Source organism: Notothenia rossii, assembly GCF_949606895.1.
Source record: "Notothenia rossii genome assembly, chromosome: 7".
Lineage (NCBI taxonomy): Eukaryota > Metazoa > Chordata > Actinopteri > Perciformes > Nototheniidae > Notothenia > Notothenia rossii.
Genome location: NC_136905.1, coordinates 15138148 through 15164800, shown reverse-complemented (window position 1 = coordinate 15164800; position 26653 = coordinate 15138148). Strand labels below are relative to the sequence as shown.

At 39.0% G+C, this 26653-nt stretch overlaps 2 protein-coding genes across 3 annotated transcripts in view; one reads left to right on the top strand and one right to left on the bottom strand.

Moving 5' to 3' along the window:
- rftn1b (raftlin, lipid raft linker 1b) overlaps positions 1-15641 on the top strand; it is a 97204-nt gene extending 81563 nt beyond the window's left edge. For both annotated transcript variants that reach the window (XM_079640477.1, XM_079640476.1), the window contains exons 8-10: positions 5483-5586; positions 9777-9852; positions 10603-15641. In XM_079640477.1, the coding sequence (XP_079496603.1) occupies positions 5483-5586; positions 9777-9852; positions 10603-11268 (846 nt within the window). In that variant the 3' untranslated portion in view covers positions 11269-15641. The remainder of the gene's footprint in view (positions 1-5482; positions 5587-9776; positions 9853-10602) is intronic.
- Positions 15642-19932: 4291 nt separating this feature from the next.
- Positions 19933-22405, bottom strand: LOC307013738 (vitelline membrane outer layer protein 1 homolog). The gene is made up of 4 exons (XM_079641288.1): positions 22136-22405; positions 21467-21579; positions 20464-20770; positions 19933-20013 (listed from the first exon to the last, which is right to left on the bottom strand). The coding sequence occupies exons 1-4, from the start codon at positions 22343-22345 to the stop codon at positions 20011-20013; spliced, it is 633 nt and encodes a 210-aa protein (XP_079497414.1). The 5' UTR covers positions 22346-22405; the 3' UTR covers positions 19933-20010.
- Between the last annotated feature and the right edge of the window lie 4248 nt (positions 22406-26653).

Here is a 26653-nt window from a genome sequence, read left to right as displayed (position 1 = left end):
AACAGAGGCTAAGCAGTGCTGGAAAGTAACTTAGTCCATCTACAATTACTCTAGGTTAGTGACACTTTGAGTATTTTCATTTTATGCTCCTACTTTAAACTTCCCTGACAATATTTGACATTACAAAAACCTGTGAAGTAATAGTGTACAGTTATCTTTTGGCTTGTGACTCATTACAAAGAAGCAAATCAAGTTAGGGGTCTTTGTGACATTATAGATGGTTATTAGCAGTGCACCTTAAATCGATATTTACCCTCTTAATGTCTTAGATAGTTTCATTTAAATGACTTTGAGGCATTTATTTAATTTAGAAACGAGTACACATGTGGTTTGTTTGGTCTTCTTTCCTAAAAAAATAATCTGGGGACTAAATATTCTTGACAATTAAATGATTTGGCTGGTAATATGAATGCACCTTAACTTATTATTAATTGAGTATCAGATTGCTGTTTTTGTGGTTTAATCTAAGTAAAAGATCTGAGTTAACTGTCCGTTCACTTCCTAGCATCAATTTCATGGAGGTCCTCAGTAAAAGGCTTGATATAAGAACCAGGCTAAAAGAGACATACAAAATATTCCGGTGTGGTGACGACCAAAAGAGCTGTCTAAGGATGCAGATTTGAGGTTAACGTGATACAGAAACTGTTTTAATCTATTGTTCCTCTCGTCTCTAAAGTAGGTTGTGGTTAAAGGAGTCAATTTACAAGCTGGCAGGCTAATTTAACAAAACCAAAAAAACAGAGAAGCAGGGAGACACTCTGGGCTCCCCTGTCAGAATTTAGCTCTGGGCCTTTTGTTTTTATAAATAATTTGGATTGCTTCTTCAAATGTGTCTTCTCGTAAAAACCCCCATTTTGAGTTATCAGTTTCCATCATCAAATACTAATGTTTCTTCTCCTTGCAAAAGCACATGATAACAGCAACAGTAACATCGCCAGCCTTTGTTTTCTGAGCTACATCATCATGTGTTATCAGGCTGCATGATTTGGTCTTTACTGAAATGCAAACTAATACCTTGAAGAGTCTAAAGTTCGGATGCACTTTGCATGTCTTTATTCGCTGTAATATTTTAGAAGCAATGCAACTTTAAGCAGGGAAAAGGGTCCCTTGATGGTGCATAGCTGTCATTGGTATGGTATGTTTAGAGCCTGTGAAACAAAGAACACCTCTGGAACAGCTGCAAATTGGACCGTGTGGGGGGGTTTCTCTCACTTACACCTACAAGTTATGTTTCAAAAGGTTGAAGAATGAACTTACAGGCTACAGTTTTACCAGCTAACATGGGCAAGAAGTTCTATTGGTGCCCATACAAATGTTAATTTGAACACCTACAATTAAAACCATTTTGTTCGATTGCAAGCTCCAGAACAATTACCAAATGAACCTTGTGCTGTGCTCGTTTGGTCAAGATGGTCATTCTTTAGTTTGAGTACTAATTAGGAGGCATTGATCATTTCTTGCTAAAAAGCTTGTATATATTCTAAACAGAACTGGTCTGATGAAACAGTTAGGAAATTGTAAAAGTATTATTATTTTTTAAACGCTATTGAAACAGCCAGACCCACTTATATTGCAGTGCTTTAAAAAAAGATTGTATGAAGGGTTTTCTGTTGCTGTGACAACGCTCGAGGTTGAGCGAGGCCGCCAGTAACAGAATCTGAACGCCCTTTTTTAAAAAAGGTATTTGCTTCATCATTACAGGGCTGTGTCTGCAGAATCTGTTGACCCCTTGTCGTCTGCAGAACCAAAGCTATATTCAGAGCCGTTGCAAAACAGATTTATGGTTTGTTATGTCTACCTTTCAGAGTCGGTGGAGTGGGTTTAAAGAAAAACAATATACTGCTGTTTTTATTAAGCTAACTCTCTAAATGCACTCTGAACTCCAGTTGACCTGCAGCTGCACCCACTCCACCGTAGGCCTGAAAAACAAACTTTATCTTAGGTACAAGTTCTCAAACACTGGATAATATATTTCCATACCTGCTGTGTGAGTGGCTTAGCATCAACATCTCAAAGATAAGAAGTGGGTCTGAGCACTTGCAGCTACCATCAACAGCAGGGAAAATGCTTACAGTGAAAGTCAGTGACATCTTCTTTTCCTACTGAGATGCCTTTAAGTGCCTTTATGTGTTTAAAGCTCGCTGAGCCAAGGTACAAATGTGTTCATCATGATCTCCAGAAAAAACTCGTTTCAATTTATAGTAGCTTTACCTGAACTGGTTACACTACACCTCTACTCTCTTCTTACCGTGCAATCCTTCTTTATAGTCACACAGATAACATCGAAGACAAAGATGGCGCTGAGATTACTTTGTTTTTTAGGCTCAGAGATTGGTGCAATAGTGCTGATGCAGCGCGGTGGCCCTGCATAATAAGTCGGGGAGAGAGGGGAGCAAGACTCTGAGGACTGTGATTATCTCTCACCTACTCCAAAGAACAGCAAGCCATTACAGAACAATTATTTCTCAATTTTCTTTACGGGCAGGCTTTGAAGCAGAGCCTGTTTCTGGGAGTGGTTCCAACATAAACCTAAGAAAAATGTAGATGCGCCGCTCCCCGTAGGAACTTACAAAGTAATGCTTGTGTAAATAATGTCTGGAGCAGTGTCTCGTATTCTAACGATTAGCTCTTTGCAACCTACAACGTTATACGCGACTGCTTCTGGTCTGTTTGTGCCTGTTCTGTCGTCCTGGTCAATAAGGATCTGTGGAAGAGAAATGAGGCGTTGTGCGGTGAAGTGCGTTTAAGTGTTTTCACTTGAGGTCTGTCTCATGGCAGACAATGAGCACTGCATGATGATCAGTCTCTCTTTCTCAGAAATGCACCGATTCTCCCTGTATGACCACCCACTGGACTCTAATGCACACTTAGTAGAGGTAATAGTACTGTAGTCATGGTGTTGATCATAGCAGAAGAAGTAGAAGTCAGATCTCAAAGGATAGCAGTAGATGCAGTTTTACTACTTGTAGGAGAATTGCCTGTGATAGTAATTTAAAGTGGACCTATCATGCTATATTTGAATAATACAGTGTAGGACCATACCTATATAAAGACATATTTATACGTTTTATTTTTCAAATTACCAAATAGATCATGCATTTTAGCCATTCCTCATTTCGCTCAATTTAACACTGCCTTTGCATGGGCTGATTCTGTGAGAACAGCACCATCTACAGGCCTGGCATATGTACTACAGCGTCTCCAGCGCTTTCGAAGGCAATGTCCGTGGCTGTCTCCTGTTGATTGGTGGAGTTGGCCCAATAGCCGTAGCGCCACTTCTGTGACGTCATAGAAGTGTTCAAATCTGGATCAGTCTGTATCACATCCGTTGCAGCCCCTTTTTAAGAGATTTGGGTATGGAGGAAAATAGAGAGGGTTTTGTTTTCTGACACTTGGTGAGTTCCCTGGAACACCGGGGACACATATTCATGTATTAAAGACGTACACTAGTGCATTTTGCATGATAGGTCACCTTTAAAATGGTAGCAGTTGTAAAAGTAGTTTTTGTTACGACACTACTGCAGAAAGTGGGTCTGAGACCAACAATTGTTTTTTTTTCTCAGTTAGCCAATTTGTTTTTTTATTATAATAAATGTTAATCGGTGTTTCCCGAAGCCGGGAAATACGTACTTAGATGTGTTGTTTTGTCCAAAAACTCAAAACATAAAAGTCTAATGTCTTCCAAGGAGTAACAAAACTATGATAAATATTCACATTAAAGAAGCGAGATCAGGGAATTTTGTTTGACAACTAATGGATTAATCTTTGCGGCTCTAAAATTATTATAAAATATAGGCAGTAGCAATATAAGCAGTTGTTCTATTTGTGGTAATGATAGTGACAGTTGCAATCGAGGGTATAAGATTTAGTTATGTATACTGTAAGTTACGCTGACTGTAGTAAAAGTTAAATAAACATTTAGTTATGGACACAGTGGTAGAAGCAATAGTAGTATTAGTGGCAGTAGTGTATTAGTATAGCTGTCATAGTAGATGCTTTTGTAATTGTGGTTTACTAATATCTATGAAATACAATTCATACAGAAATATTTTCTTTAAGAAAGCTATTACCTATGTTCAGTTGTTACCAGAGCATGGAGAAATGTACAATGAAACCTTTTCTACAGTACTGGTAAGATCAGTACTAAACACACAAACAAACAGCCTGGTTATCACAACAATAGCTTTTCGGGGCTTTTATGTTTTCTACACAAAGAAAGAAAAAGAGGTCGTGGTCCTGCTTTGCTTTTCTATTTCACTGAAGTCTTTATGCGTCACCTGATTTTCTCGACTCTGTGGTGTGGCTCCTTCAGGGACAAAAGGAAACAGTGAAAGAGGCTAATAAAAGCGGGTGTACAGTATATTCACATGAACACCTCGCCTGGTGAGGCTTTAATTAGACTACATTTTCACAGTTCACAGTACAGTGAAGGCTAATGTAGCATGTGGGTGTGATGTATTCTCAATTCTCTGTTCTTGTACAGTTGATCAGTGCAATATGAATAGACTGTGTGAAGTTCTGTGTTCACGTTCACTGCCTTCCTGACTCATATCAGTACTCAAACTGCACACCATAAGGAAACGGTCTAGAATTGATGTAAAAAAGGTAACGGCCCGAATGGTGAGACTTTTATTTCACTCTTTCAAACGACTTTTATTTCGCACAGTCCATAGGTTCAGGGAATGTTCTGGAGAACATTGAGCCGTCCCTCGAGCGAAGTCTTTTATTAACTGGAAGCTCTGCGCGTGTGTGCGTGTGTGCGTGTATGTTTTTGTACATGCGTGCAGTCTAACTGACACGCGTTGAGGTTTCTAATTTTCGGCAGGTGCATCACACGGCAAGAATGTCAAACCACATGCACACTTCCTGGGTGTGTGTGTGTGTGTGTGTGTGTTATCTAACTCATCTGTGTATTTCAGTTTGAACTGCTAACAGGCTCATTGTCCCCAAGTCAAAATAAGCATATTCATGTTTGTGTTTCGTCCCTTCTTGACTCAACGCTTTTAAATGTTTACCACAAAATGAGCAGTTTCACATGAGCAGTCTATTTGCTCAAGGACTTACTGTGCTGACAAATGCCTGTCATGAATAGAGATGGCTGCCGTGTAGAGTCATGGCAACAAGGGAGTTTCGGCAGCAGTTGATTTATGTCTCAGTTTTTAATCTTTCCTGTGTACATTACTTTAGAAAATAACCTCTCCATCTGCACACGTTCATAGTATTAAAGCAATCATACCTGAGAGGGAAAGGTTTTTTTTTAACTGAGATTTAAAGCGAAGCTGACAGTGCCTGATTACATCTCTTACCTTGTTGCATCACAGCTGTAATCAGAGCAGCGAATGCACTCTGCTACATAAGATGCATACGTACTGTTCATTGTGCAGCATACGTGGTGTTTAAAGGGATAAGAGTGTGGATCATGAACAGGTTTCAAGTTGTTTTGGTTGATTACGGGTTGTAATGGACATGTTTTTCTCCACAGGGTTTGCAGGTGAAGGCAGATTATGTTCCTCTGCTACAGTCCCTGGCCACGTATGGATGGAGGCTCACCTGTGTGCTGCCAACTCCTGTAATCAAGACCAACAGGTAATGACACTTATGGGACCAAGAAAAATGACATTAGGTCATCTATGACCACTGTTGGAAACCAGAAGAAACGGCTCTGACTTCCACAAGCCTTTGCTTTACCTTTTTCTAATTTAATAGCAAAAAGTATTCAGAACACATTGCTGATCTCCATTTAGCTAATCATGTGATTTATTAAACCAATTAGCTGCGCCACTGATGATTTATGTGTCTCCTAGGGACTGAATACTAATGTACATATGTCCTTTGTATTCTTTTATCTGTGACTAATTAAGATAATCTTATTTGTATAACTGTCCAAACTGGTTATATCTTATATAGCGTACTCATATTTATTCATATTCAAGTGTCAATACTGTGTCTTAGTGTTTCATATTTATTCTGTCCATAGTGACTACACACTTTCTCATTGTATCCAATATGTATACTGTTTATAGAGCTTATACGCATTCATACTGTTCATACTGTATATGACTTTTTTATATCTTGCATATTTAAAAAACCTCATTGCACCTATACTTTACAGATATGACACTGCACTTTACTGCTTCTCTTGCACTTCTTAATAGATGCTCTGCATTTCTGTGTCCCGTTACTTGTACTGCAATACAATGAAGTTGAATCTAAACTAATCTAATCTTAAAAGGAAGAAGTAAATATGATTTTAAATATAAAAAGAAAATGCAAAAGGGATAACATGGAATAAAGATCAATAATAGAATGCAGTGAGAGATCTGAATAAAGTTATCTCAATTTAAGTAGAAGTATCTTACCATTTTATTTACTGTAGTCGTAAGTTGTAAATGTTTTTTATTATGTTCAAGCTCTGCTCCTGAATCATTTAACAACCCACTGGAGGATCCCAAAAGTGCATTGTCACCAAGCTTAAAAACAAGACCATTCTGAGTTCATACATTTATTTATTTTTTAGCTTTTTTTACATCTAATACAACATCTCTCTATCACTGCAGTGTTAACAAATAATGCACATACTTTATTTTGGTTTGTTGGGAGATAACTCTTTAAGAAGACACTAGGAACTGTATTAAAAACACGTTATCTGTTCAAGTTCTTGTTCAAAGAAATATGTCTTCTAGAATAAATTGACCTAAATCTGTGCCAATTTAGGCTAATCTGTGAGCCGAGCAGCAGCAGCAGCAGCATCAGCTGTGAAGGTTTAAAAGCAGCAGCTCTGACTGTTGGTGGAAAATCTCTCGCCTCGAATGTAACGGTTCCTCAGCTTAGCCTGTGCTGACTCATCACTCATGCCTGCTAAATGAGTGTACATCCGCTTTTGGTCAAAGGCTTTGCATGTTCTTCAGGCACCCCGGAGAGCCTTACTTCAAGACACAATTTATTCTTCAACAAAATGATAATGTACCGTCCGCAACAGTGAAATATCCCACTCCAGAACACTGAAGTCTCATCAAACCAGTGAAAGGAAAAGACCGAAGTACCTTGTTAACTCAGAAATAATCGAAATAAATCTAGATAATACTTTAGTAAGCACATTTAGGGCTGAGAAAAAAAGACATCTGACAATACTAGCTTATTCACAGATTTAACAACATGGTGGATGTTACAATGCCCGTTGCTGTAAATAGTGACTCAGACCGCAGGAGGGCCATCGTGCACAAATTGGACCATTTGTAAATTCTGAGCGCTTTTGTAATATGCTGTTCAATTATTTAGTGAGTCACAATCTCAGAGCAGCAGAACATTTTGCACTTTGTCTAGGAAGACAAGAAAATTGAATATGGGAAAGATTGTTTTAACTAGCAAAAATAATGAGATTATTTTAACACACTCCTATCATAAGCTTTAGCCTTTGTATTCTAATTGATTTTCATTGGTATATTGTTACAGTAGATTTATAGTTGTGTCAAACTGACAAAGTATACATGCAGTCTTTCCATCAGTACACTGACCAAATACTGTTAGCTCGGCTCCGACCTCAGCTGGTCATGTTTGCTGCTCTTTCATAGCATAGCTGATTAATTACCTCTCTATTTTCATCCTTTGTGATTTTTTTCTACTTTCCTTTTCTCTCAAAAAGCCAAAACACAACAGCACAACATTGCTAATTAATCAGTCGGCCTAGATACAGTACGAGACGGAGCTCATTTCTCTCCTTGCCTCGTAACATTTTGCGCCAAAATAATGGTTGATGATCTATTCCAGATTAGCTAAACTCATTACACTTGTTTTTGTGCTGTTGATTCCTCAATTCTTTTAATAGTACATTTGCAAATGCACGGTTTTTGTAGTCTGAGGGGTTTGCAGACGGTACTTCATCTGGGGGGGGGATAAGTGTCAGTGATCTCAGCCACGTCTGAAATTAATGCTAACTGGTGCTCAGCGGCTTCTCTCCACAACATTAATTCATGTAGTTGTCTCGGAGCAGGCATTTCTGTTCACCGCATTCAATTAATGAAGATGGTAATTACATTTTAGAGCCATTAACTACAGTAACTGTGAATTCCACTACATTTATTGTCGAACAACAGAACATACAACAAGGAAACAACAAGGTTCGGGCACATTGGGTCATTTTTGCAGGTATCTAAATGTACTAGAGACTATAACAGGGTTCAGCATATACATTATAAAGTCTTAATCTGAGTCTTTCTTGAAGTACGATTGGCATTTTGGAGCACAGTATTTGATTTTTCAGGGTTTTTGATTATAAACTAGAGTCAGTTTGCAGCAAAGGGGGAAAGTAGACTTCTCTCTGCTGCCAACAGGTACAGTTATTTAAAATAAACACAGGCCATTCCTGTTCCATAAGGCTTCAATGTTGTAATATGTTGCGGCTGACAAAGACATCCAAAAGTAGATTTGGTAAAGGCCTGTAATTTTCTAAGACATCCACTCTTCTTTGGCTTAATGGGAATTCCAGTTAGCTTTCAACTGTAGTTTGAAAAGGAAGCCGTCCAGCATTCTTGACAGCCTAGAAAATAGCTTATGGATAAATGGTAGAAGGAAGGAGGTAATGGAAAAAAAAGAAGTTGTGGTGGGCTTTGGATGGTTAAGATAGTAAGCCCTTCTGCTAGAGGAGTCTCAAGTCCATTTGATGTTGAGAAAGGGAAGATTTGTAGCAGGCTTTTAAGGTTCTGCAGCGATCATAAAGCTGCCATCTGTCCTCATGTGCAGGGCTGAGCTGGCAGCTTAACTTTAGACAGCACCTAACCTTTTGTGAGTATGTGTGTGCAGGCGAGTGCATGTGTTATTGAACTTGTGTCAGATAACAGCACAGGACAACATATCTCATTTTAAGCCACGTCCAATAATGGCAAGAGATAAATAGAAGGAATGAAGCAGAAACAAACAATAAAAATGTCAAAAATCCCAGGAGATAACAGCAGAGAGGCAAAAGTAAGCAGCTAGCTGGAGAGAGAAAACTGAAATATTAAGGAGGTTGTGAATGACAAAGATACAGACAGAGGAGTAGGAGAGAGAGCTCGAGAGACAGGAAGCCCGCTCAGAAATGAATCTGCATTTCCTGCCACAATTAATCTGTCAGTGTGAGCACTTGTGCAGATTATCCTCCTCTGAACACAGAAATGTGACATGTTCATAGGATGGAGGATTATCTTTGGGGAATTGAGGAACAGAGAAGAAATACATGTTCTAAGAAGTTCAAGGTTTTCAAAAATTGCACTCAGACATTCAGGCAAACTTCTAAATACGCCTCAGTGCATGAGAAAAACCCATTTCCTTGCAAGACTGAAACATAAGGAGGGAAATGACACTGACTAATGACAGCAGTGAAGAGGTTGGGCCACAAATGTGAGCCTTTATCCTACACTGTCAGATAAGAGCGTGAAGCATGAACGGTTGCCAGCATCATTTGGCTATCTTGATGGAGGTCAGAAAGAGTGTTGATCAATCTGTGTTATTTCAGGATTCAAGCCTATAACTCAAATGATGTATGCATATTTATCTTGGAGTTCTGCAGCATTTTTTAAGCAAAGGATCTCGTCAATTAGGAAGTGTTGTCGTTACATTGTTTCTGAAAAAGCATGTGGGAAAAGCTCATTTCTATCTCCTTTCTTATTTGATATTTTTCAACAACTAAGAGTAAACGTTTGAAGAAGAAGAAGAAGACATACAATGTTGCGTCTAATTGCCAACGTTTTCAGCTGATATCCTCTTAACGTTCCTTTTCTCTCTCCGTCCTAATCTTTCAGTGATGGAAGTCTGTCCACCAAACAGATCGTGTTTCTGCAGAGACCCGTCTTGGGCCGAAAGAGGAGGGAATCCAAGGTACACAACCTCACATTCCTCTCTGTATTTCTAATGTGTATACAGGGTCTCCCTCCAGTCTTTCTGCAACATGCTTAAAATAAATCCCAGGCCAACATCACCTTTTACCACCTTGGATATCACAGCTGTTTTGGTTTTAAGTTGCCAAAAACACAAAACAAACTGACTCCCTTTCTGTTTGAGATATTGGGAACTCCTCAGCAACAGCGGATGTGTTGTTTGGAGAAAAACAGCTGATAATACTTTCTTCGTGACCCTGAATAGTGACAATAACCTCGAAAGCTGACCTTTTGTCCACTGTGAAATGAATCCATGTTGATGCTTTCTGTGACCCGAATTTAAACTGCCATCACGAAAACAAATGGAATAGGCCTTAAGACTCAGGGAATTGCGAGCGTTAACAAGATTGTCTTGGCCGTTTCTTTGCAGTCTATCTCAGTACTCTGTGTCCCTGCAGTGTGTTGAACCCTGCAGAAGTTGTTCAAGTAATTGAGGATATATTGCATTACATTTTTTCCCTGGTTTGTTTGGTCAGATTGAAGGCCTGGGGGACCCTAAAAATGGCCTCAATTTCCTTCCCGGCATCAATGAGACTCATTTGAATTAGCTCGTTTTCCCAGTGCAATATTAGTTTCACGTTGATCTATTCTTAATTAAGCTTTGTGCCCAAAAGCATGTTTTAAGAGTCGCGAGTCATTCCACCGACATGCTAATGCGTCACATACGTTAACATTGTTTCGTTTGTTTCAGAAATTGATCTTCAAGCCCCGAAGCAAGTCCAACAAGAACTGCATCAAAGAAACAGCAAAGAAGCAGAAGAAGAAGAAAACTAAAACCGAGAAAGATGCAGAGGATCCCAAGATACTTGATGACAAAGAAAATGTTGAGAAAGAGGAACACAACAGTAGGGAGGAAGCAGTGAATGCAACAGATGTAGAGGCAGCGAGAGAAAGCGAGACATCGAAAGAAAGGGAGGTGAGGAGTGAGGCAGACAAAATGATTGATGGGATTGAAATCAGCATAGAGACTTTTGAAAAGAAAGATGGAGGAGCAGAGACAGAAGACAAAGAAGGACAAAACGTCACAGAAGAAGAGGAAGAAGAAAAGATAGCCCTGGATGGGGAGGGATCAAATGAGAAGGGAGAGCCTTTAGAAAAAAGAGAAGTCCAGGAAGTGACGGAAATCGTTGCGGCTGTTGAAACACAGAGCGAGACCAAAGAAAAGGTGGAGGAGAGCGTAGCAGAAGTTGTGATTGAAAATGGGGTGGAGACGGATGAGGAGAAAGACGAGGGCCAAGAGATTGTGATGAAACATAAGACAGAAGAACCAGCAGGCGTGGATGTCATCGCCAAGGAAAATGTGGCGGATTCAAAGACCACACCAACTAATCAAAGCTCAGAGGAGACTCCAGAGTAGCCCCAAGTAGTCCAAGTCAAGGTTTTTCCCCACCCTACCTCTTAACTTCTACATCTTAAGGAATGGTTCACAGTGTTGTCCCTGATCCATGTAAAAGGGGCTTCGATCCCCATCGCTGCATCATTCTCCAAACCTACCATCTTTATTAAACAATTCCCCGCAACCTGCCATAGTGTAGCTACAGAGCAGATATCAGCTCTACTGTATGACCACACATACTGAATGTATATATCAGGAGATGTTGGTGCAGTATAGTGGACGTATAGACGATGCAATACAGAGAAGAGGAATCAACGGGGGGGTGAATATCTAGAATGATGTATTGATCGGTTTGGGCACGTTTTCCTGCGACTAAAGAAGAATGAGAAATTGTTTAAATTCCTGGTCACTTCAGAAATTGAAAACGTTAAATGTCTTTCCTTTTAATGAAATCACATTTAGTTGGTTTGTTTGTCAAAGAGAGAAACAAATGTAGGTATTATCCATTTTACACAATGTTGTGCAATAGTAAGCTGTCCTAACACTGTTCAACGTTGAGGAAACAAAGAAGAAAATCAAGAAGAAAAAAACTGTCAGACAGAAAAAAAAGGTAGGAGAGTTATTGAAACTGACTTTATCAATCAGTCCTGCCAATAGTCCCACATCACCAATAGCTATGTGGATAAATTAGACACTTTCTGGTGTGATCAGGGCTTCACGTGAGTGGGGAAAGAAACATGATTCTCATTGTAATGTCAAATACAGAGTTGTATGCCGACCTTTCGAATAAGATAAGATGGATTTTTATTAATCCCCGTTGGGAAATTTAGTAGTTTAACAGCAACAGGTAAGATTGAAAATAATAAGGGTCAACTTGATAAACTTAAAGAAGATCAGTGATTGAGAATGTTCTCTGGCAGTAAAGGATAAAGCTAATATTTCTACCCAGAGGTAGCACATGTTATAAGAGGTACATGTACTGAGCAGCTTTCTCGTAGTTTCGGAAGCTACGAAAATTCAGCTCACACATTCCCAAATCCACAGGACTGACAGTTTGAGAACAAATCTGCTCAGGAAAGCATCTCCATGTGACCACATACTGCACCACCATTTCCAGTTCCTTAGTTCTGTGCAGCAGAGTAAGTTGTTGGAGGGAACTTGTAGGAGACAGTGGTAGAGGTGATGGGAAAGGCATTTGTTGCGAAAGGCAATCCAAAGCAGGGTGAAGAGATAATTGTTTACGCTAAGCTCAAAGCCGTCAAGTGCTTCAAAGAGAGCCGATAATCACTCTTTGGTGTGGTGTGCTAAGCTCACCTTGCATACAGAATGTTCCATATTCAACGCCGAGTCAGATAAGGATGTGAAATTCAGCTGAATGTTTGCAGCTCGGGGGCAGAACTCATATTTTGATGCACCTAGTTGGCTTTCACATACAGTACAGGAGTGAGGATTCATTTCTGGGCAAAGTTGTATTTTTTAAATTACATTTCCAGCCAATGGCCACAAACAAAAGCTCTTGTCAGTAGGGAAACAAGGTTAAGATGTTTGGTCAGGACAGAGCACAGCCTTGTTGTTCACTGAGACCAAAACTGAAGATTGAGAGAGAAATTGAGACAGACGTTGAGAGCCTAACAGAAAGACCCAAGTATAAGAGAGTAAAATAAAAGAAATGAATAGGCTCATCTAAAGTAACGGCCGTTTGCGTTCCACATTCCCCGTTGAGATTTCCTTCATTATTTTACCCCCAGCTCTTTAAGCACCTCTTTCCAGACATAATTTCTGACAATAACCAAGTCATAATGTGCTGTTTCATGGCATCGTGTAGCTTTCCATTTTAAAAAGGGGATGGGGTGATGTGAAAAGGAGGGAGGAAGGTGTCGACGTTCACGGCGCAGAGCTCTCATTAGCTCACTAATGGGTTTTGTCAGTGGGGTATCTGTCAGGAAGCATGAATTTGTAATGGGGGTCACTTATTGGGGAATGTATTGACAGCAAAACACCTCAACATGTCAAGCAAATAGCCATCAGATTTAATGGTGATGTCATAGGGAATCATTTGCACTGAGGGGGAGGAGCTTTTGTTAAAAAATATCAAATATTGCAAAGAAATTACACACTTTATCTACCTGCAGTCCACCTTCACACATAATATATTTGTCATCATTTGGATCTTTTGTCATTATGAGAACAGTTGATACTTCGGTCAAGAAAAATGTCTCCCTTTTGGAGATAAAACTCGTCAATTACACACAAGTAAGATTGATTACTCTGAATAAGTGCTCTCTTCAATAAATCCACCCGCCGCTGAGATTTTCTTCAATGTAAAATGGCAAGTGATTTTGTGTAGAGTAGAATATAAAAACTGTGACCAGCTTAGCCTTATTACTATACTGTAAATGCCCCACAATCTGCTTTTTAGCTATGTCCTTTAGAGGCACAATGGTGATTTCAGTGTTATATGTTTGTTATAGTCAAACAGGAAAGATTTGCTACAGTCAGTGTTGGTATTTTGAAGCCGTTGTTCCCTCTTTTATTACTGGAATTCAGAGTGAGGGGATAAAAAGATTTGAAGTGTTTGTCTATATGAAGGTAATCTGTTTTGGAGTTATTTTTAAGACGTTTTGAACTTTTTTTATTATTGTGAATGTTCTTTTTTGAGTCTAGAGATTTTATTGTAGGCTTTGTGTTGCCTATGCTGTTGCTCTAAAGCTTGCTAAAATGTATTTCTGGCTGACGCTCTGAGCTACCTCCCGAGGGCTGTGGTTTGTGTTAAAACCAAGGGGTTGCCGTGTGCGGACCCACAGAAACATATGCTCCTTGTCCTCTCGCCCTCCAATATGACGGAGTCCAGACCCATGAGCGTGATCGCTAATAGCAGCAAAGTCAAGGGCCATATGTGAGCCAGAATGGATTTGTCCACATCTGTACACAGGAGTTTGCACGAGCACATGACAAATAACCCCTCTGATAATATTGAATTATATCAAGTCATATTATAATATCTTCTGTGGTATTTTAATGTTTTTTAACTTAATTCTCCAAGCTGTTTTTAGCTATCGGCTGTTTCAGCTTTAATAAGCACTTATTGTATTCAAGAAAATATTGTATTCTCCCTCTTGCATCAATGCTGCTCGGGAGCAAATAAGACTCAGCTGTCACATTCAAATTGTGACAAAAATGAATTATGAAAGGCAATACCAAAAGACGCCTTTTGATAGCTGTCGAGATCATTATGAATAGCATTATTTTAGAAATATCCCCAGTGAATTCTGGTCAACTTAATCCGTCAGATTGAATCAATTTCTTCATTTCGCCCTGCGTCAAGATAGACATTCTTACTGTCATCTATCTGTTCTAAAGATATGAATTAATATCAGTATTCTCGACTTCTGTTTTTATTTTAAATCGTAAAACTGTGACATGTATTCCCCTTTGGTATTCTGGGAAAACAGACAGATCATATTCCACTTCATCTAGAGGAGCAGGGCTTGGAAAATCAGTTAAGCGGCGAGGTGATCTCATGTGACATGACTGTGTTTTTGACTCCCACTACATTCCGGTTGGACATCCACAAACACGGATGATCGTAACCTTGACAAAAGTTACAACCGGTCCTGTATCCGCCTGTCCTACCTGCGGCTGTAGCCTTCAGGGCCCCTTGTCTGCCTGATAAGGGCTGATTGGTGGCAGCTCAGTCTAACCTCTGACATGAGTACACTCCAGGGACTGTGGGTAATAGTGATTTTTTTTTTATCCTGGAAAAAAGAAAAACACAGACGACTTGGAGAGAAAAGCGAGGCAGGATCTTACACTCTATCAGTTAAATGATGTTGAACCATGTTAAGTTAGCCGTCCGTGAAAAGAGGGAGACCTTTGAGTAATGTTAGACTTTATACATTTGCAGCTCTCTGCCCATTTGTGTAAAAGAAAAAAGAAAGGGTAATATACAGTTTCCTGTCTTCTATCAGCATAATTGTCTCAGTATGGCTGCCGGTGCAATCGTTCTTGGTAACGCTGTTAAGAAAAAATACAACGTAATGGTTCATTTCCTGTGTGCTACTATGATGTGAAATGGGCAAAGTAGAAATGACAGAACATGATACAATAGGATGCCGTCATTTTTTTTTCCTGTGTTGTCACTTTAGCTTGCTCACAGCCTCCGGAAAATGTATTCTTAGGTTTTTGTCCCTGATGTGTTTTTATCACCTCGCTGCCATCTTGAATGTTGAGTATCTTTGATCATGTGCTGTTGTCACTTGCATAGCAGTGTTTGCTATCAAGGAAGAAAAAAGTATTCTTTATCTTTGCTATCCTGAGTATGTCCACATTCCTATTGTTCATGACATCTGTACAATTTGTATATTATAAAATGATTTATATTTAATGTGTACAAATGTCTTTGTTTCTTTGTGTCAAATGGAATACAGCTTATGTTTGTTGAGGCAGCTTATTGAGGCAGAGCAAAGCATTTTAAGGAATTCAAGTTGGAGCTCTAGATTTGACTTGTGAACTGCCATTTCATTTTTCCAGTTAGAGGTAAAACATTAAACACATACCTCCTGCAATCAGTATTAAAGTCAAACCCATTTTAGTTGGGCCTGAGACAAGTCTGACTGAGTCAATATCAGGTAAAAAATCATAACTTACTTCAATCACTTTGGAGTATGTTATTCAAAGTCAACTTTATTGTCAATCTTCCAGTTTGTGTGTACAGACAGAGAGATGGAAATACTGTTTCCCACAATCCCAAATATAAAAACGAATGTATATAAAATGTAAAAATATGTGTGCAAATATGTATATACATATATATATCTACACACAGTCAAGACACATTTTTACATGTGCACACATTAAGACCTAAATAAAAACACAACAATCTATAATATATTTCCAAATAACAGTCACTTCAATATTTTGAGAATGTCCTGCAGACAACTATGATACTTTCCCGCACAAAAACACTACACCTCTGAAATGAGGCTGCTTGTTTGCAACACAGTAACGTAAAACAAAATAAGCATTGTCATTTAAATGTTTCTATTTTCAATCTCAACTGACTACATAGCTGCTTTCTCAGTATGGGAGAAACTCACAATACAGAGACTGATATTACAGATATAAATATCTGAAGAATAAGAGGATTTCAGTCAACTTTACCTAAATCTGTGAGAATCTGCAGAATCAATAAACCTCTGTGTCATTAACCAGCAAAAATGTAAGTTATCTGTTCCAGCTGCACACAAGGACAGCAAACACTGCCCTTGGATAAATACTGAAAGATGAAATTACGACTTCAATAAACTGAACACAATGTAAGTACAACATGGCCAGGATGATTGTTTGAATCTGCTTTTTCCTGGTTATTACCTTCATTATTGTGGGAACCTTAGAATAGATCAACTTTATAGTTATTATACCCAAGCATCACAACAATACAATTTGTCTTGCCCTTACATCAAAACAATGCCATATAGCCCCAAAACGGTCCCTCATGCATCCATATTTCAAGTAAAAACCGCAACCGACAGCCATGATAATAACCCTACGGTGTTTTATGAACAGAAGTGTATTTACAGTTGAGTCAACACAGCCGATGTGATCTATAAGTCATGAGCTGGCAGCCCAGGGGAGCTTAAGGTCATTAAAAGGAGAGCTTTGCCTTCAACCAAAACCACACACACCAAATCCATTTTGCTCACTACAGGAAGCGTTAATTGCTCTTGAGGCAGATTGTAGACCATTGGCGAGACGTTAAGCTGGTCAGAAACTCATTGAGCCTGTAGTTTGGACATTAGACGCATGACCCGGGGCGTTACATCCTTGAGGTCCCACACTGGGACCCAGATGTAATGCTACACAACAACTTGCTGAGGTTGCAGCATGTTTTGAACAATGAAGTTCATTTTGAGAGTCAAAGAAATGTGCTTTTGATGATTGTGGTACAGGATGCCATTACAGCATTTATTGATGCTGATTGAATGCAGGTTTTAGCCTTCATGCCCAGAGGGCCTTGTGGTTCACTGAGAGCGAGAGGTGGAGCTGCAAGGCTGTGCCAGGTGTTCAACAAAGAATTAATTGATCCAGAATTCATACACACATAAAATCTATCTAATATGTTTGTATTGGATGTGTGCCGCCATAAAAAGGTATTTTTAGTGAGTTGTGTGTAAAAAAAAATCCCTTTGACGCAGCACTGCCATCTAGTGGCTGGCCTCATATGCAATGAAATAGACCTCAGAATACACAATAGTCATTAGACATTAGTCCAATCTCTAATTTATTAAATAAAACGCCCAAAAGGTTTAGGTTAAAGTGATTCCAATGAGACCTTAGGTTACTTCTCTCCATTTCCGAACAAAACAAAACCTTTGGGGTTTTTGAAATGCTCAATTTGCACGTTTTTCTAACCTTTAAATGGTCTGTAAAGTCGTAGTGAAGGTGCAATTAGTCTACTTTTAAGATGTTTTTTTCTCATGTAATCCTACCAGCACTAAACATGTTCTTAGATAAAAAAATAAAAACGATGTTAACTTCTAAACCCAATAATAAAATCAATAGGCTACATAGTAAGGAAATATACAGAAAATGTATAGGCCTATAACTTACTATCAATTATGAACACAAAACCACCTTTATCAGTAGGCTTATAGCCTTAACCAGAAAAAGTACCAAACAATAATCATTATCGTGCTAAATAAATAATAATCAGTAGAATAAAAAACGTTGACAGCACAGAGATGAAGCCCATACAAACTCCACAGTGGCTGCAGTCAGAAACAACATGAGCATACAGTGTTCACAATGCTGCAACAAACACACGATGCTACGTTTCACGGCAACGCATTAGGTAATTGTTATACTCACCTCACCTGAACGTCATTCCCAGAGTCCTGTGCATCCCGGCGGCCAGTTAAACTTCCCTGCTATTTCATTTTAGTCCACAAAACAGCTTCTGCAGTAACATCTGGGTTATTGTCACTAACAGCAGTAAGGCCTCACACACACCTCACTGAATATAAAGGGGCAGGACCCAAAATGTGCATGTTAGCTTTTAGCATGTAAGCTAGGCCCAAGATGCACCTGGCTGTCTTTGGAATTGGGTCACAGAGTCCTGGCCGAATGGTGCATTAAACCAGTGACTAAGACAAAATGTAACTTTTATTTTACTATGCACAATGTATGCTTATACCTTAACTAATATTATTCAATTATTTTGTTTCACTTTACAGTGGCATGACTGTTTGGTAACTATGGTTATACGTCTAGAGTTATAACTGTTGTGACTATAGCACATTATATATTATTATGTAAAGTAGAAACATTTGCCCAGTATTTTTAAATGGTATATTATATTCTAGATGCCTTGTGCTTTACTTAAAGATGGGGTAGGTAATTCACTTCAGAAACACTTTTTGTTATATTCCATGGAATGCTCTTAACATCCCAGTAGCAATGAATATATTAAATGCTTTGAGAATAAATACATTCAAAAATGTCATCTGTGGAAGCCGTAGTACTGTAAAAAGCACGACCAATCATTTTAGCCGGCCCGGCTAAAGTAACTGGATGGATCTCGTGCAAAAACGTATCTCTTGTGCGCGTTCGTGTGTGTTGGATGAGGGGCTCTGTAAAGAAGTCTGAAGGAAGGGCAGATTTTCTTTCGGCCGCCTACTTTCAAATTCTAGCGCACTCGAGCTGGTAGTTTCTCCATTCTTACCTACCCTACCTTTAATGGGCATAATTCAGCCTTACATTTGTGATATCTTTGGAACGTCTTCAAATGTGTTTGTAATGACGCCAATTAATCGATCAAACATTTGAAGATGACACATATAGCTCTCAGAACTTTAATAGGCTTTTCTCTGTACTTTTTAGCAATAAAAATGATTTTGAGATGCATTTTTATTTTTAAACTTGAAATGAGCTTACTTCTTACACAGCTGTTCCCCTTGTCAAACATCCTTCTGTTGATATTCATGAATCAGTTTCTTTCAAGCAGACAAACTTGAACATCTAACTCCAAAAAGTACACTTTGAACTTAGATATGAGGTCAGCCTGAGTGTATTACCATAACAGAGAGAGGCTCTCTGTGTTAAAAACTATAATCACTTTGCCGTGACTTGCAGAATCTTCTGAAAACCATTACCACAGTGTTTGATAACGTCCTTGAGTTCCCTCCCCACAAACTCTGTGGTAGCAGATTAACTACCCACCGATTAATTAACACAGTTACCTCTGTGTGTGCCAATCGGTGTCTTATCAACCTTTGTCAGGCCTTCAACTGTAAATTAATTAATATCCCCTCTCTTGTCATTTCTTAATTACCTAAGTTCCAGCAGGAATGATGGGAAAGGCCTGTGTCAGCGGCTCTGTTTTGTGCTCATGCTTATAATGACTTTGCTGTGAGCTCATTGGTTCATTAGACAGGATATGAAAACATGCTGATGAGAGGTGATCAGGGGATGACATGATGTATAAAGAGGCTCTTCGGACGAGGGGTTAAATTGAAGCAGCACTCCTTAATCTTTCTGTTGAAGGTGACACTGGACTTTGTGTAGAGCTGGATGTTCTGATAAATAACTCTCAGTTTATCAAATAACACCCTAAACTTTGATCTCAGCCTTATTAGAGTGTTTAAAAAAGAAGCAACTGACATTAAATCATTAAAGAGACAGCAGCAATTCAAATAAGCTTTTTATTATTCATCAGCTTTGAGGGTGAATCAAACTGCTCCGGCCTGCTTGATGTTAACTTGCTGTTCACTGTCAACAAAAAACCCCAACACGAGTTCATGAACAGCAATAAAATGTACTGTTTATACAGAATATATTACATTTTACATTTCAATCATTTCATTAAGTCTTCATGCAAACTCTTTTAATTGAAAATCTCATAATACCGACCAGCTGTTCAGTACCTTTAAGGCAACATGGACAACAAGAACTTAAAGTGCTCAGAATTTGTGTAATGTTATCTGCTGGATTTCTTTGCATTTAAAATCAGGTTAGGGATAAAGCATGTTAAGACAAAAGGGTCACACTTTTGATGACAGAACCTCTAAAATGCTCACTCAATTTCTTATGTGGGAAAAAAACTGTCACTTGCAGAAATAAACCCATGAATAGTCTATGAAATCCTTACATTCTATAGATGTTTCATTAACCCGTCAACTATCGATTTTTTGTTTGTTTTATATATGCCCCCTGTCTTACCTGCTGAGGTTTGGCACAGCAATGGAAGCGCACGTCATTGAGGGTGGAGTCATCCAGGCCATACTGGTAATCCTCCATCTTGGTCTCGATGCCACAGATTCCTCCGTCACCACACTCCTCGCTCCAGGAGCCGTACTCTCCCCAGTCCAGGCCCATGCCCTCCAGCAGAGGGTTGCTGCTGCAGCGGAACTTGATGTTGTTGATAGCCGTGTCGTCACCAAACAGACCCTGATGGGGCTCCACGCGGATCTGGAAAGAGGTGAGCATGCCCTTGGGGCAGTACTGGGGAGGTGACCAGTCACCAAAACTGGGCAGGAGAGGAGGAATACAAGAGAGGGATCAGGGGAACAAATCAGGAAGAGATCCAATTTGAAGACTGGAAACTCTGGAAGAGATTGGATATTTACAAACGTGGTTTTGGAATCCTGGAAAAAAAACGCTTTTTATTTCCACTGTGAACATGATGGGTAACTGCCAGCTGCAGATTACTGTATTTATTACATATCTATTTAAACTTTGTAATACAGCCAGGTTAATCCTACTTAGATCAAGCATCTGTTTTACAAGATGGATCTGGCCACAGAGTTAATAAGTACTGTAAAACGTAAAGCATTTGGAATGAGGCATTAGAAAGCCTTTTTTTTATTACCCCAGTCATTGATCCTCATACTGTTTTATTTTTCTTTATTTTTTTGGTATGTTAGAATATAACAGTTTGCTGGATTATGTATAATTAAGGTGGTGATTTATTTTTCCTTTGTAAATATCTTTGTAATGTGTTTTAATGTGAGACATCTAGACCAAAATCTATAAACTAACAAAGTGTTAACACAACTGCAGATTTGATTTAACCTTAAACTCTTCATTAATAACATGTATGATTGCTGCCGAACCATGAACATTTATTGCCAACAAAAGAAGTGCATTATTATGAAAGAAATAGGATTTACGTTAGTCAGTGACATTTATTAATGGCATTAGTAAATTATGTATAGTTACTCACTAGCCAGTGTGGGATTCGATAGAGTAAACGAAGCTTCGGTTCTCGTCTTGGGCGCAGATGAGGCGGATCCCATTCAGAGCGGTGTCATCCGCAACGTGCTGTTTAGACTCCACCTGAAGAAACAGAAACAGTTCCCAGAACATCTCTTGATAAGCCTGCTTGTTCAGGTGAAACAGCTGGCAAATCTGGTGAAAAACTTAATGTCAGGTAAAGGTGTAGATTATTTGGTAATCTATGTAGAGACGTGTGGGTTAGTATCTGGGACAACAAGAAGCTTTTTTCTATTTACAGTGCAACTCAGCCACTTAGGTTCACAGACATAAACAATGAAATAAATAAATCTGTTATTATTAATGCGTTTACTGTGTTTGAAACATCAGATATTTTTTCCCTTAAAGGATAGGTTCACATCAAGTATTACCCTTAAATCTATTTTTACATGTCCATTGGTATGTTTATGCTGAGTTTATCATCTTGTGCTTGCTGTGAAGGAATCATTTCTTAATGTAACGCCAATAAGAGATAGGCAGACATCATGCATGTTTCTTTCATTGTCCTTTTAGATGTTCTCTCTTTGACCTCAGCCTGTTGTGTCCCTCAGTTTCTTTCTTTGACTTTCTACTGTTGGTTAAATGCAGTAAAATATGAGTCCTATCAGAGTGTCTTTACCCTGAGACTGAAGCCAACAGCAAAGAACTTTTCAGGACACATCTCGGACCAGGTCCAGTTTCCAAATCTCTCTCCGTTGGGCACCGTGAGCAGAGACCTGTACTGTCTGCCGGTGAAGGCCGTGCCAGCTCGCTGCAGGAAGTTCTTCTCCTCACAAAACCCACTGGACAACACAGCCAGCATGGCCACGATGGTGGAAAGACTTGCCATATTGACAGCAATGATTCAGTGTTTCAGTCTGAAATGCCAACGAACAAGTACCGAGGGGGTCGGTCTCAAAGCTCTTATAGCTTCCCAGTGATTTCTAAAATAGACTTCTCGTATCAAGTTGAATCATTTACAGAGCGGCGTGGGATTGAACAGCTGGTGTTGGAGAAAGAAGTTTAGTTCAAAGAGGCTCTCTACTGGGCTTCAAGGAATTCATTCACCTCTTACATTTCGACAAGCAGTGAATTCAATAGGAATTTGACATTAAAACGCCACAAAAACCTGCTACCTTTAGAAAAGTGATCCCTGGGGTAACGTTCAGCAGCAACAGAACCTTTTACACTTTAAAAAAGTCTTGTAATTGATGTTGCAATGGCAAGTCATAGCTTGAGTGCAGTAACAGTAAATAAAAGATTATTAGAAAGGTTTATTTTGTCTTGCAGGGATACATGCAGATATCAGGCCTTATCTGATCTGATAAATCGATTTTCATTGAATTAAAGAAAACAACCTTATTCTGGGTTTCGGTATACATTGACACTTATTGACACTTTTCACACATAATACTCTCTGGGTTTGTCAGCAACCATACACAAAAAGGTTGTCCTGGTTCATTGTTCATTTTTAAAATATTGATTCAAGCAGCTTTAAATCAGATTTTATTTGCAGTGTGGAAGTGTCCAGAAGTGCTTTTAATAGTGTTAAGAACCTCAAATGATTATACAGTAAGACAAAACTTCAAAAAACTAAAATAGCTAGATTAATACATTTAATTATATACTATTCATTAATAATATATGTTCTTCTGTCATATAGTAGAGTGGCTTTTAGAGTGTACCAAGTGAACACAGGAAGTTGTCCCCGTGTTTTTGCAAGTATACGTTTGGTTTTCCAAGAGAAGATTCTATTTTTTGAATTTATTAATAATAATACAAATAGTCTATCCAGTCATTTATGTGTTTCAGAAACACACATCCAACAAAAACAGAATATGTCAAGTACAAGACGTTGAGTGTTATTTCAAGGTGTGCCGCACCTTTTTCGAATTGACAAGTCTGACATATTTATCCTACAGAATTATCATAAACAAATGTTGGACTAATTCATGGCACCTTTATTTCTAAGGACAACATGTCAGATTAGTCCTTAGTTGATTAAAAGGACAATGGAGGAGCTCTGCCATTTTCAGTTATAAACAATTGCGTGTCATCTTCCCACAATGCATTTGTTATCCTCCTCCTTCTTGTATGCTGAAGGTGTCACAAGCTTTCATTATTTATATTGCAACAAAGTGCAGTTTTTCAGGAGAACTTTATTACATGTTTCTTTGTTACAAACTCTTTCATAAGTCTTAGGGATGACTTAGAGATCTTTGTCCTTGTCTGCTTAGTGGGCTCAAGTCAAACCTAACACATGAAAAGAGAGGGTTACAGTATGAAACTTAACAACTACATGAGATTTAACTGTCTAACAAGGCACAGAAGAAAAGCAAAGGGTTTCATAATACAAACACTAACGCCAACACACCTCTTTTTCCAAGTCAGTTGTCAGTTGCTCAACCTGGAAGCCGATAAAGAAGAAGAGGATCCCTACACTCTTCTTTATGTGTTTAGAAATGTCTAAATGAAACAATGACCGTAATCACTTTTAGTAACTTATCCTATAGGCCAGGAATCAAATACTGTAAAGTTACAGGAAGCTAAAGTTAGCCGCATCTAAAAGCCAATACACTTTCAGAGTGAGAGGTGTGCTCTTAAGTAAAGTTTTCTTTTCGTCATGGAAAATGTTTTATTGAACATAGCAACACACAGCTGTGGGTAAGGATAAGATATGTGAAATGTTCCAGGAAACAGCACCCTATTGCAGTTAACATCTGATGAAGCGTTTGCTGAAGATCAATGACAACCTTTCTCCCGTATTCACCTTTGTTCATTTGGTAATTCCCAGCCATTACTTTCCCATACTATCACACTGTTCCTCCTTCCATTAAAAAATCTCACATGTCAGCTGTTCAATGTAGCTCTTAAAACTTCTGTCACCCAGACTGAGTATGTCATGGTTTTGGCAGTAGATATTCCGACTCAAAAGCAAGGCTCAGGGAAAGAGCAGGTAAAGAAGTCGCCAACAGGCAGTCAATCATCAAAGGCAAACAAATCCAAAAAGGGGGAGCGGGGAAAAGAAAAGGCAGGCAGCCAAACAAAAACAGCAGTTGGAACACTACGGCTTCACAGGGCACAACGACAACCTGGCAGGGAGTGGGTGCTGCCTGGCTGGCATTAAGGACTAATGTTGTTGTGAGTAGTGAAGAATGAATGGAAGGGAAGTAGGTGAGCTGGTGAGTCGATGGGTGTGGAGGTCAGGTGATGCTGAAATATATGAACGACCACAAGTAACAGGGGGGAATGTCTGAGGCTGAAGGGAGTTAAAAGGTGAAGACAACTAACCAACTGCTCACCATCACAGCTATAATGCTGTGTTCATGTTAGATCTGAGTTATCATAATTATTAGATTCCTAAATGTATATATTTATGTCATGGTGAACTCTTTTGAAACTGCGGAATAGGCTGTAATGATATCAGATATCAACTACATAGATATCATGGACAAAATAATTCACAATAACAATATTATCACAACTTTTAGAGTAAAAGAGAAAAATAGCTTTGTTCATTACAGATGAAACATTCCACTCATTTGGCTGTATGGCATTGAAAAAGGTGATGAAGCAAGTGAAACATGGTGAGTAAAAAGTAACATTACTCAGTTTTTACGTTTCAGGTAATCTATCACCTCCTGAGTATATTTTCTCCTCCGGACTAATCCTTACCACCCTCCACCCCCAGGTGTGGCCCCCCCCCCCCCCCCCCCCCCCCCCTGCAGCTCACCCTCTCCCCCCGGTAAGAGCTCAGGTTAGAGTGAAGCTATAACGATGTATATATAATATATCTATATACTAGTCCCTGTTGGCCAGGATATTTGTAAATGACACATCTGTGGTGACCTCGACCTGTCTCTCAGCCAGATCACCCTCTCTTCCTGAGGAAATAACCCACAATGCTTGGTCTGATGGACCTTGACAACTGGAGGCACTGGAGTAGAAGTGATTAGAGAAAAAATTAGCTGAATGACCTGCTGGGTGTAGAGCGAGTAACGGGCTAAACAGTTTTCTTTAAGCCATTTAATTACAGAATAGGGGAGAACAATGGTTTCCTTTTCCAATAAAGCTAATTAAGCCAATAAAGTGGCAATGTTGGGACTTTAATATCCTGCTTTAAAACCTCCTTCAGTGGAAACAAAGAATAGGAATCTGAAATGATAATAATAATTTGAGTTATCAAGAGCCCAAGTGCTCAAAGACGCTTTCGGAGATTACAAAATAACAACACAACATTTAACACTAGGCCAACACTAATCTCATATTAAAAGCCAGTCTAAAAAGGTACGTTTTTCTCAATGTTTTGAAGCAGGTAAGGTCTACGTGTACGTTTTCTGTCCAGTGTGCTCTTTCCAACCCTGGCTATACTTTCCAACACGAGTCATACATGGTGAAAAGCTTATGGTTTCATAGGTTGTTTTACCATAGACCATGTCTGTGATGTTGTCGCCATACTCAGTCAGATATCACCTGATATGCATAGCCACCTGTACAGAGAGATCTGTAATGGCAGACACATGTGGCTTATGCTATACAATCATTTGTAGATAAGATGAAACCAGTGTGACTCTTAGTCTTTACTGGTTTTTATTGTACGGAGGCGTGTTGTGTTTTTTTACTTGTATTTGCAGCTCCACAGCCTGAGACCGAAATCTTTTGATCATTCCTCAAAAACATACCTTGAGTGCATTTGGAAAGACAAATAACCAGAAGCACTGTGAAGAGTTTCATTCATATTCTCTGCACACCAAACTGTGCAGGTTTCACTGCCTGCAGCTCCTCCCAAACTCACACCATTGGATTCACATGGGGGAGATGACTTCCTGTTCAAACAAATCGATCAATGCCTTTAACTCAGTGAAAACAAAGAGACACATGCAACTCCAATTTTGACATGAGTGACTGCTGACACCTAGTGGAGGAAAATCATAATTACAATATGTGCACCGGTCAGGAGAGGCTCACCTTTTTCACTTAAAATACGAAGTTTACAGGGGTTGACTTGCCTTTTTAAAGCTATGGAAGGACCCAATAAATGTATATCACAATATACTTTAGTATATTCCGATGTCTTTATATGCATTTGTATAGCTGTACTGTACTGTAGTTAAAAATAACAAAATCACATAAATGAGGGGGTTTTGTGTGCATGTGA

Excerpts from the sequence above, each read along its gene's own strand:
- LOC307013738 (XM_079641288.1), bottom strand. The coding sequence starts at position 22,345 with ATGGCAAGTCTTTCCACCATCGTGGCCATGCTGGCTGTGTTGTCCAGT. Across the intron at positions 21,580-22,135 it reads CTGTTGGCTTCAGTCTCAGG|GTGGAGTCTAAACAGCACGT; the intron begins GTAAAGACACTC and ends CTGTTTCTTCAG. Across the intron at positions 20,771-21,466 it reads ATCGAATCCCACACTGGCTA|TTTTGGTGACTGGTCACCTC; the intron begins GTGAGTAACTAT and ends TCTCCTGCCCAG.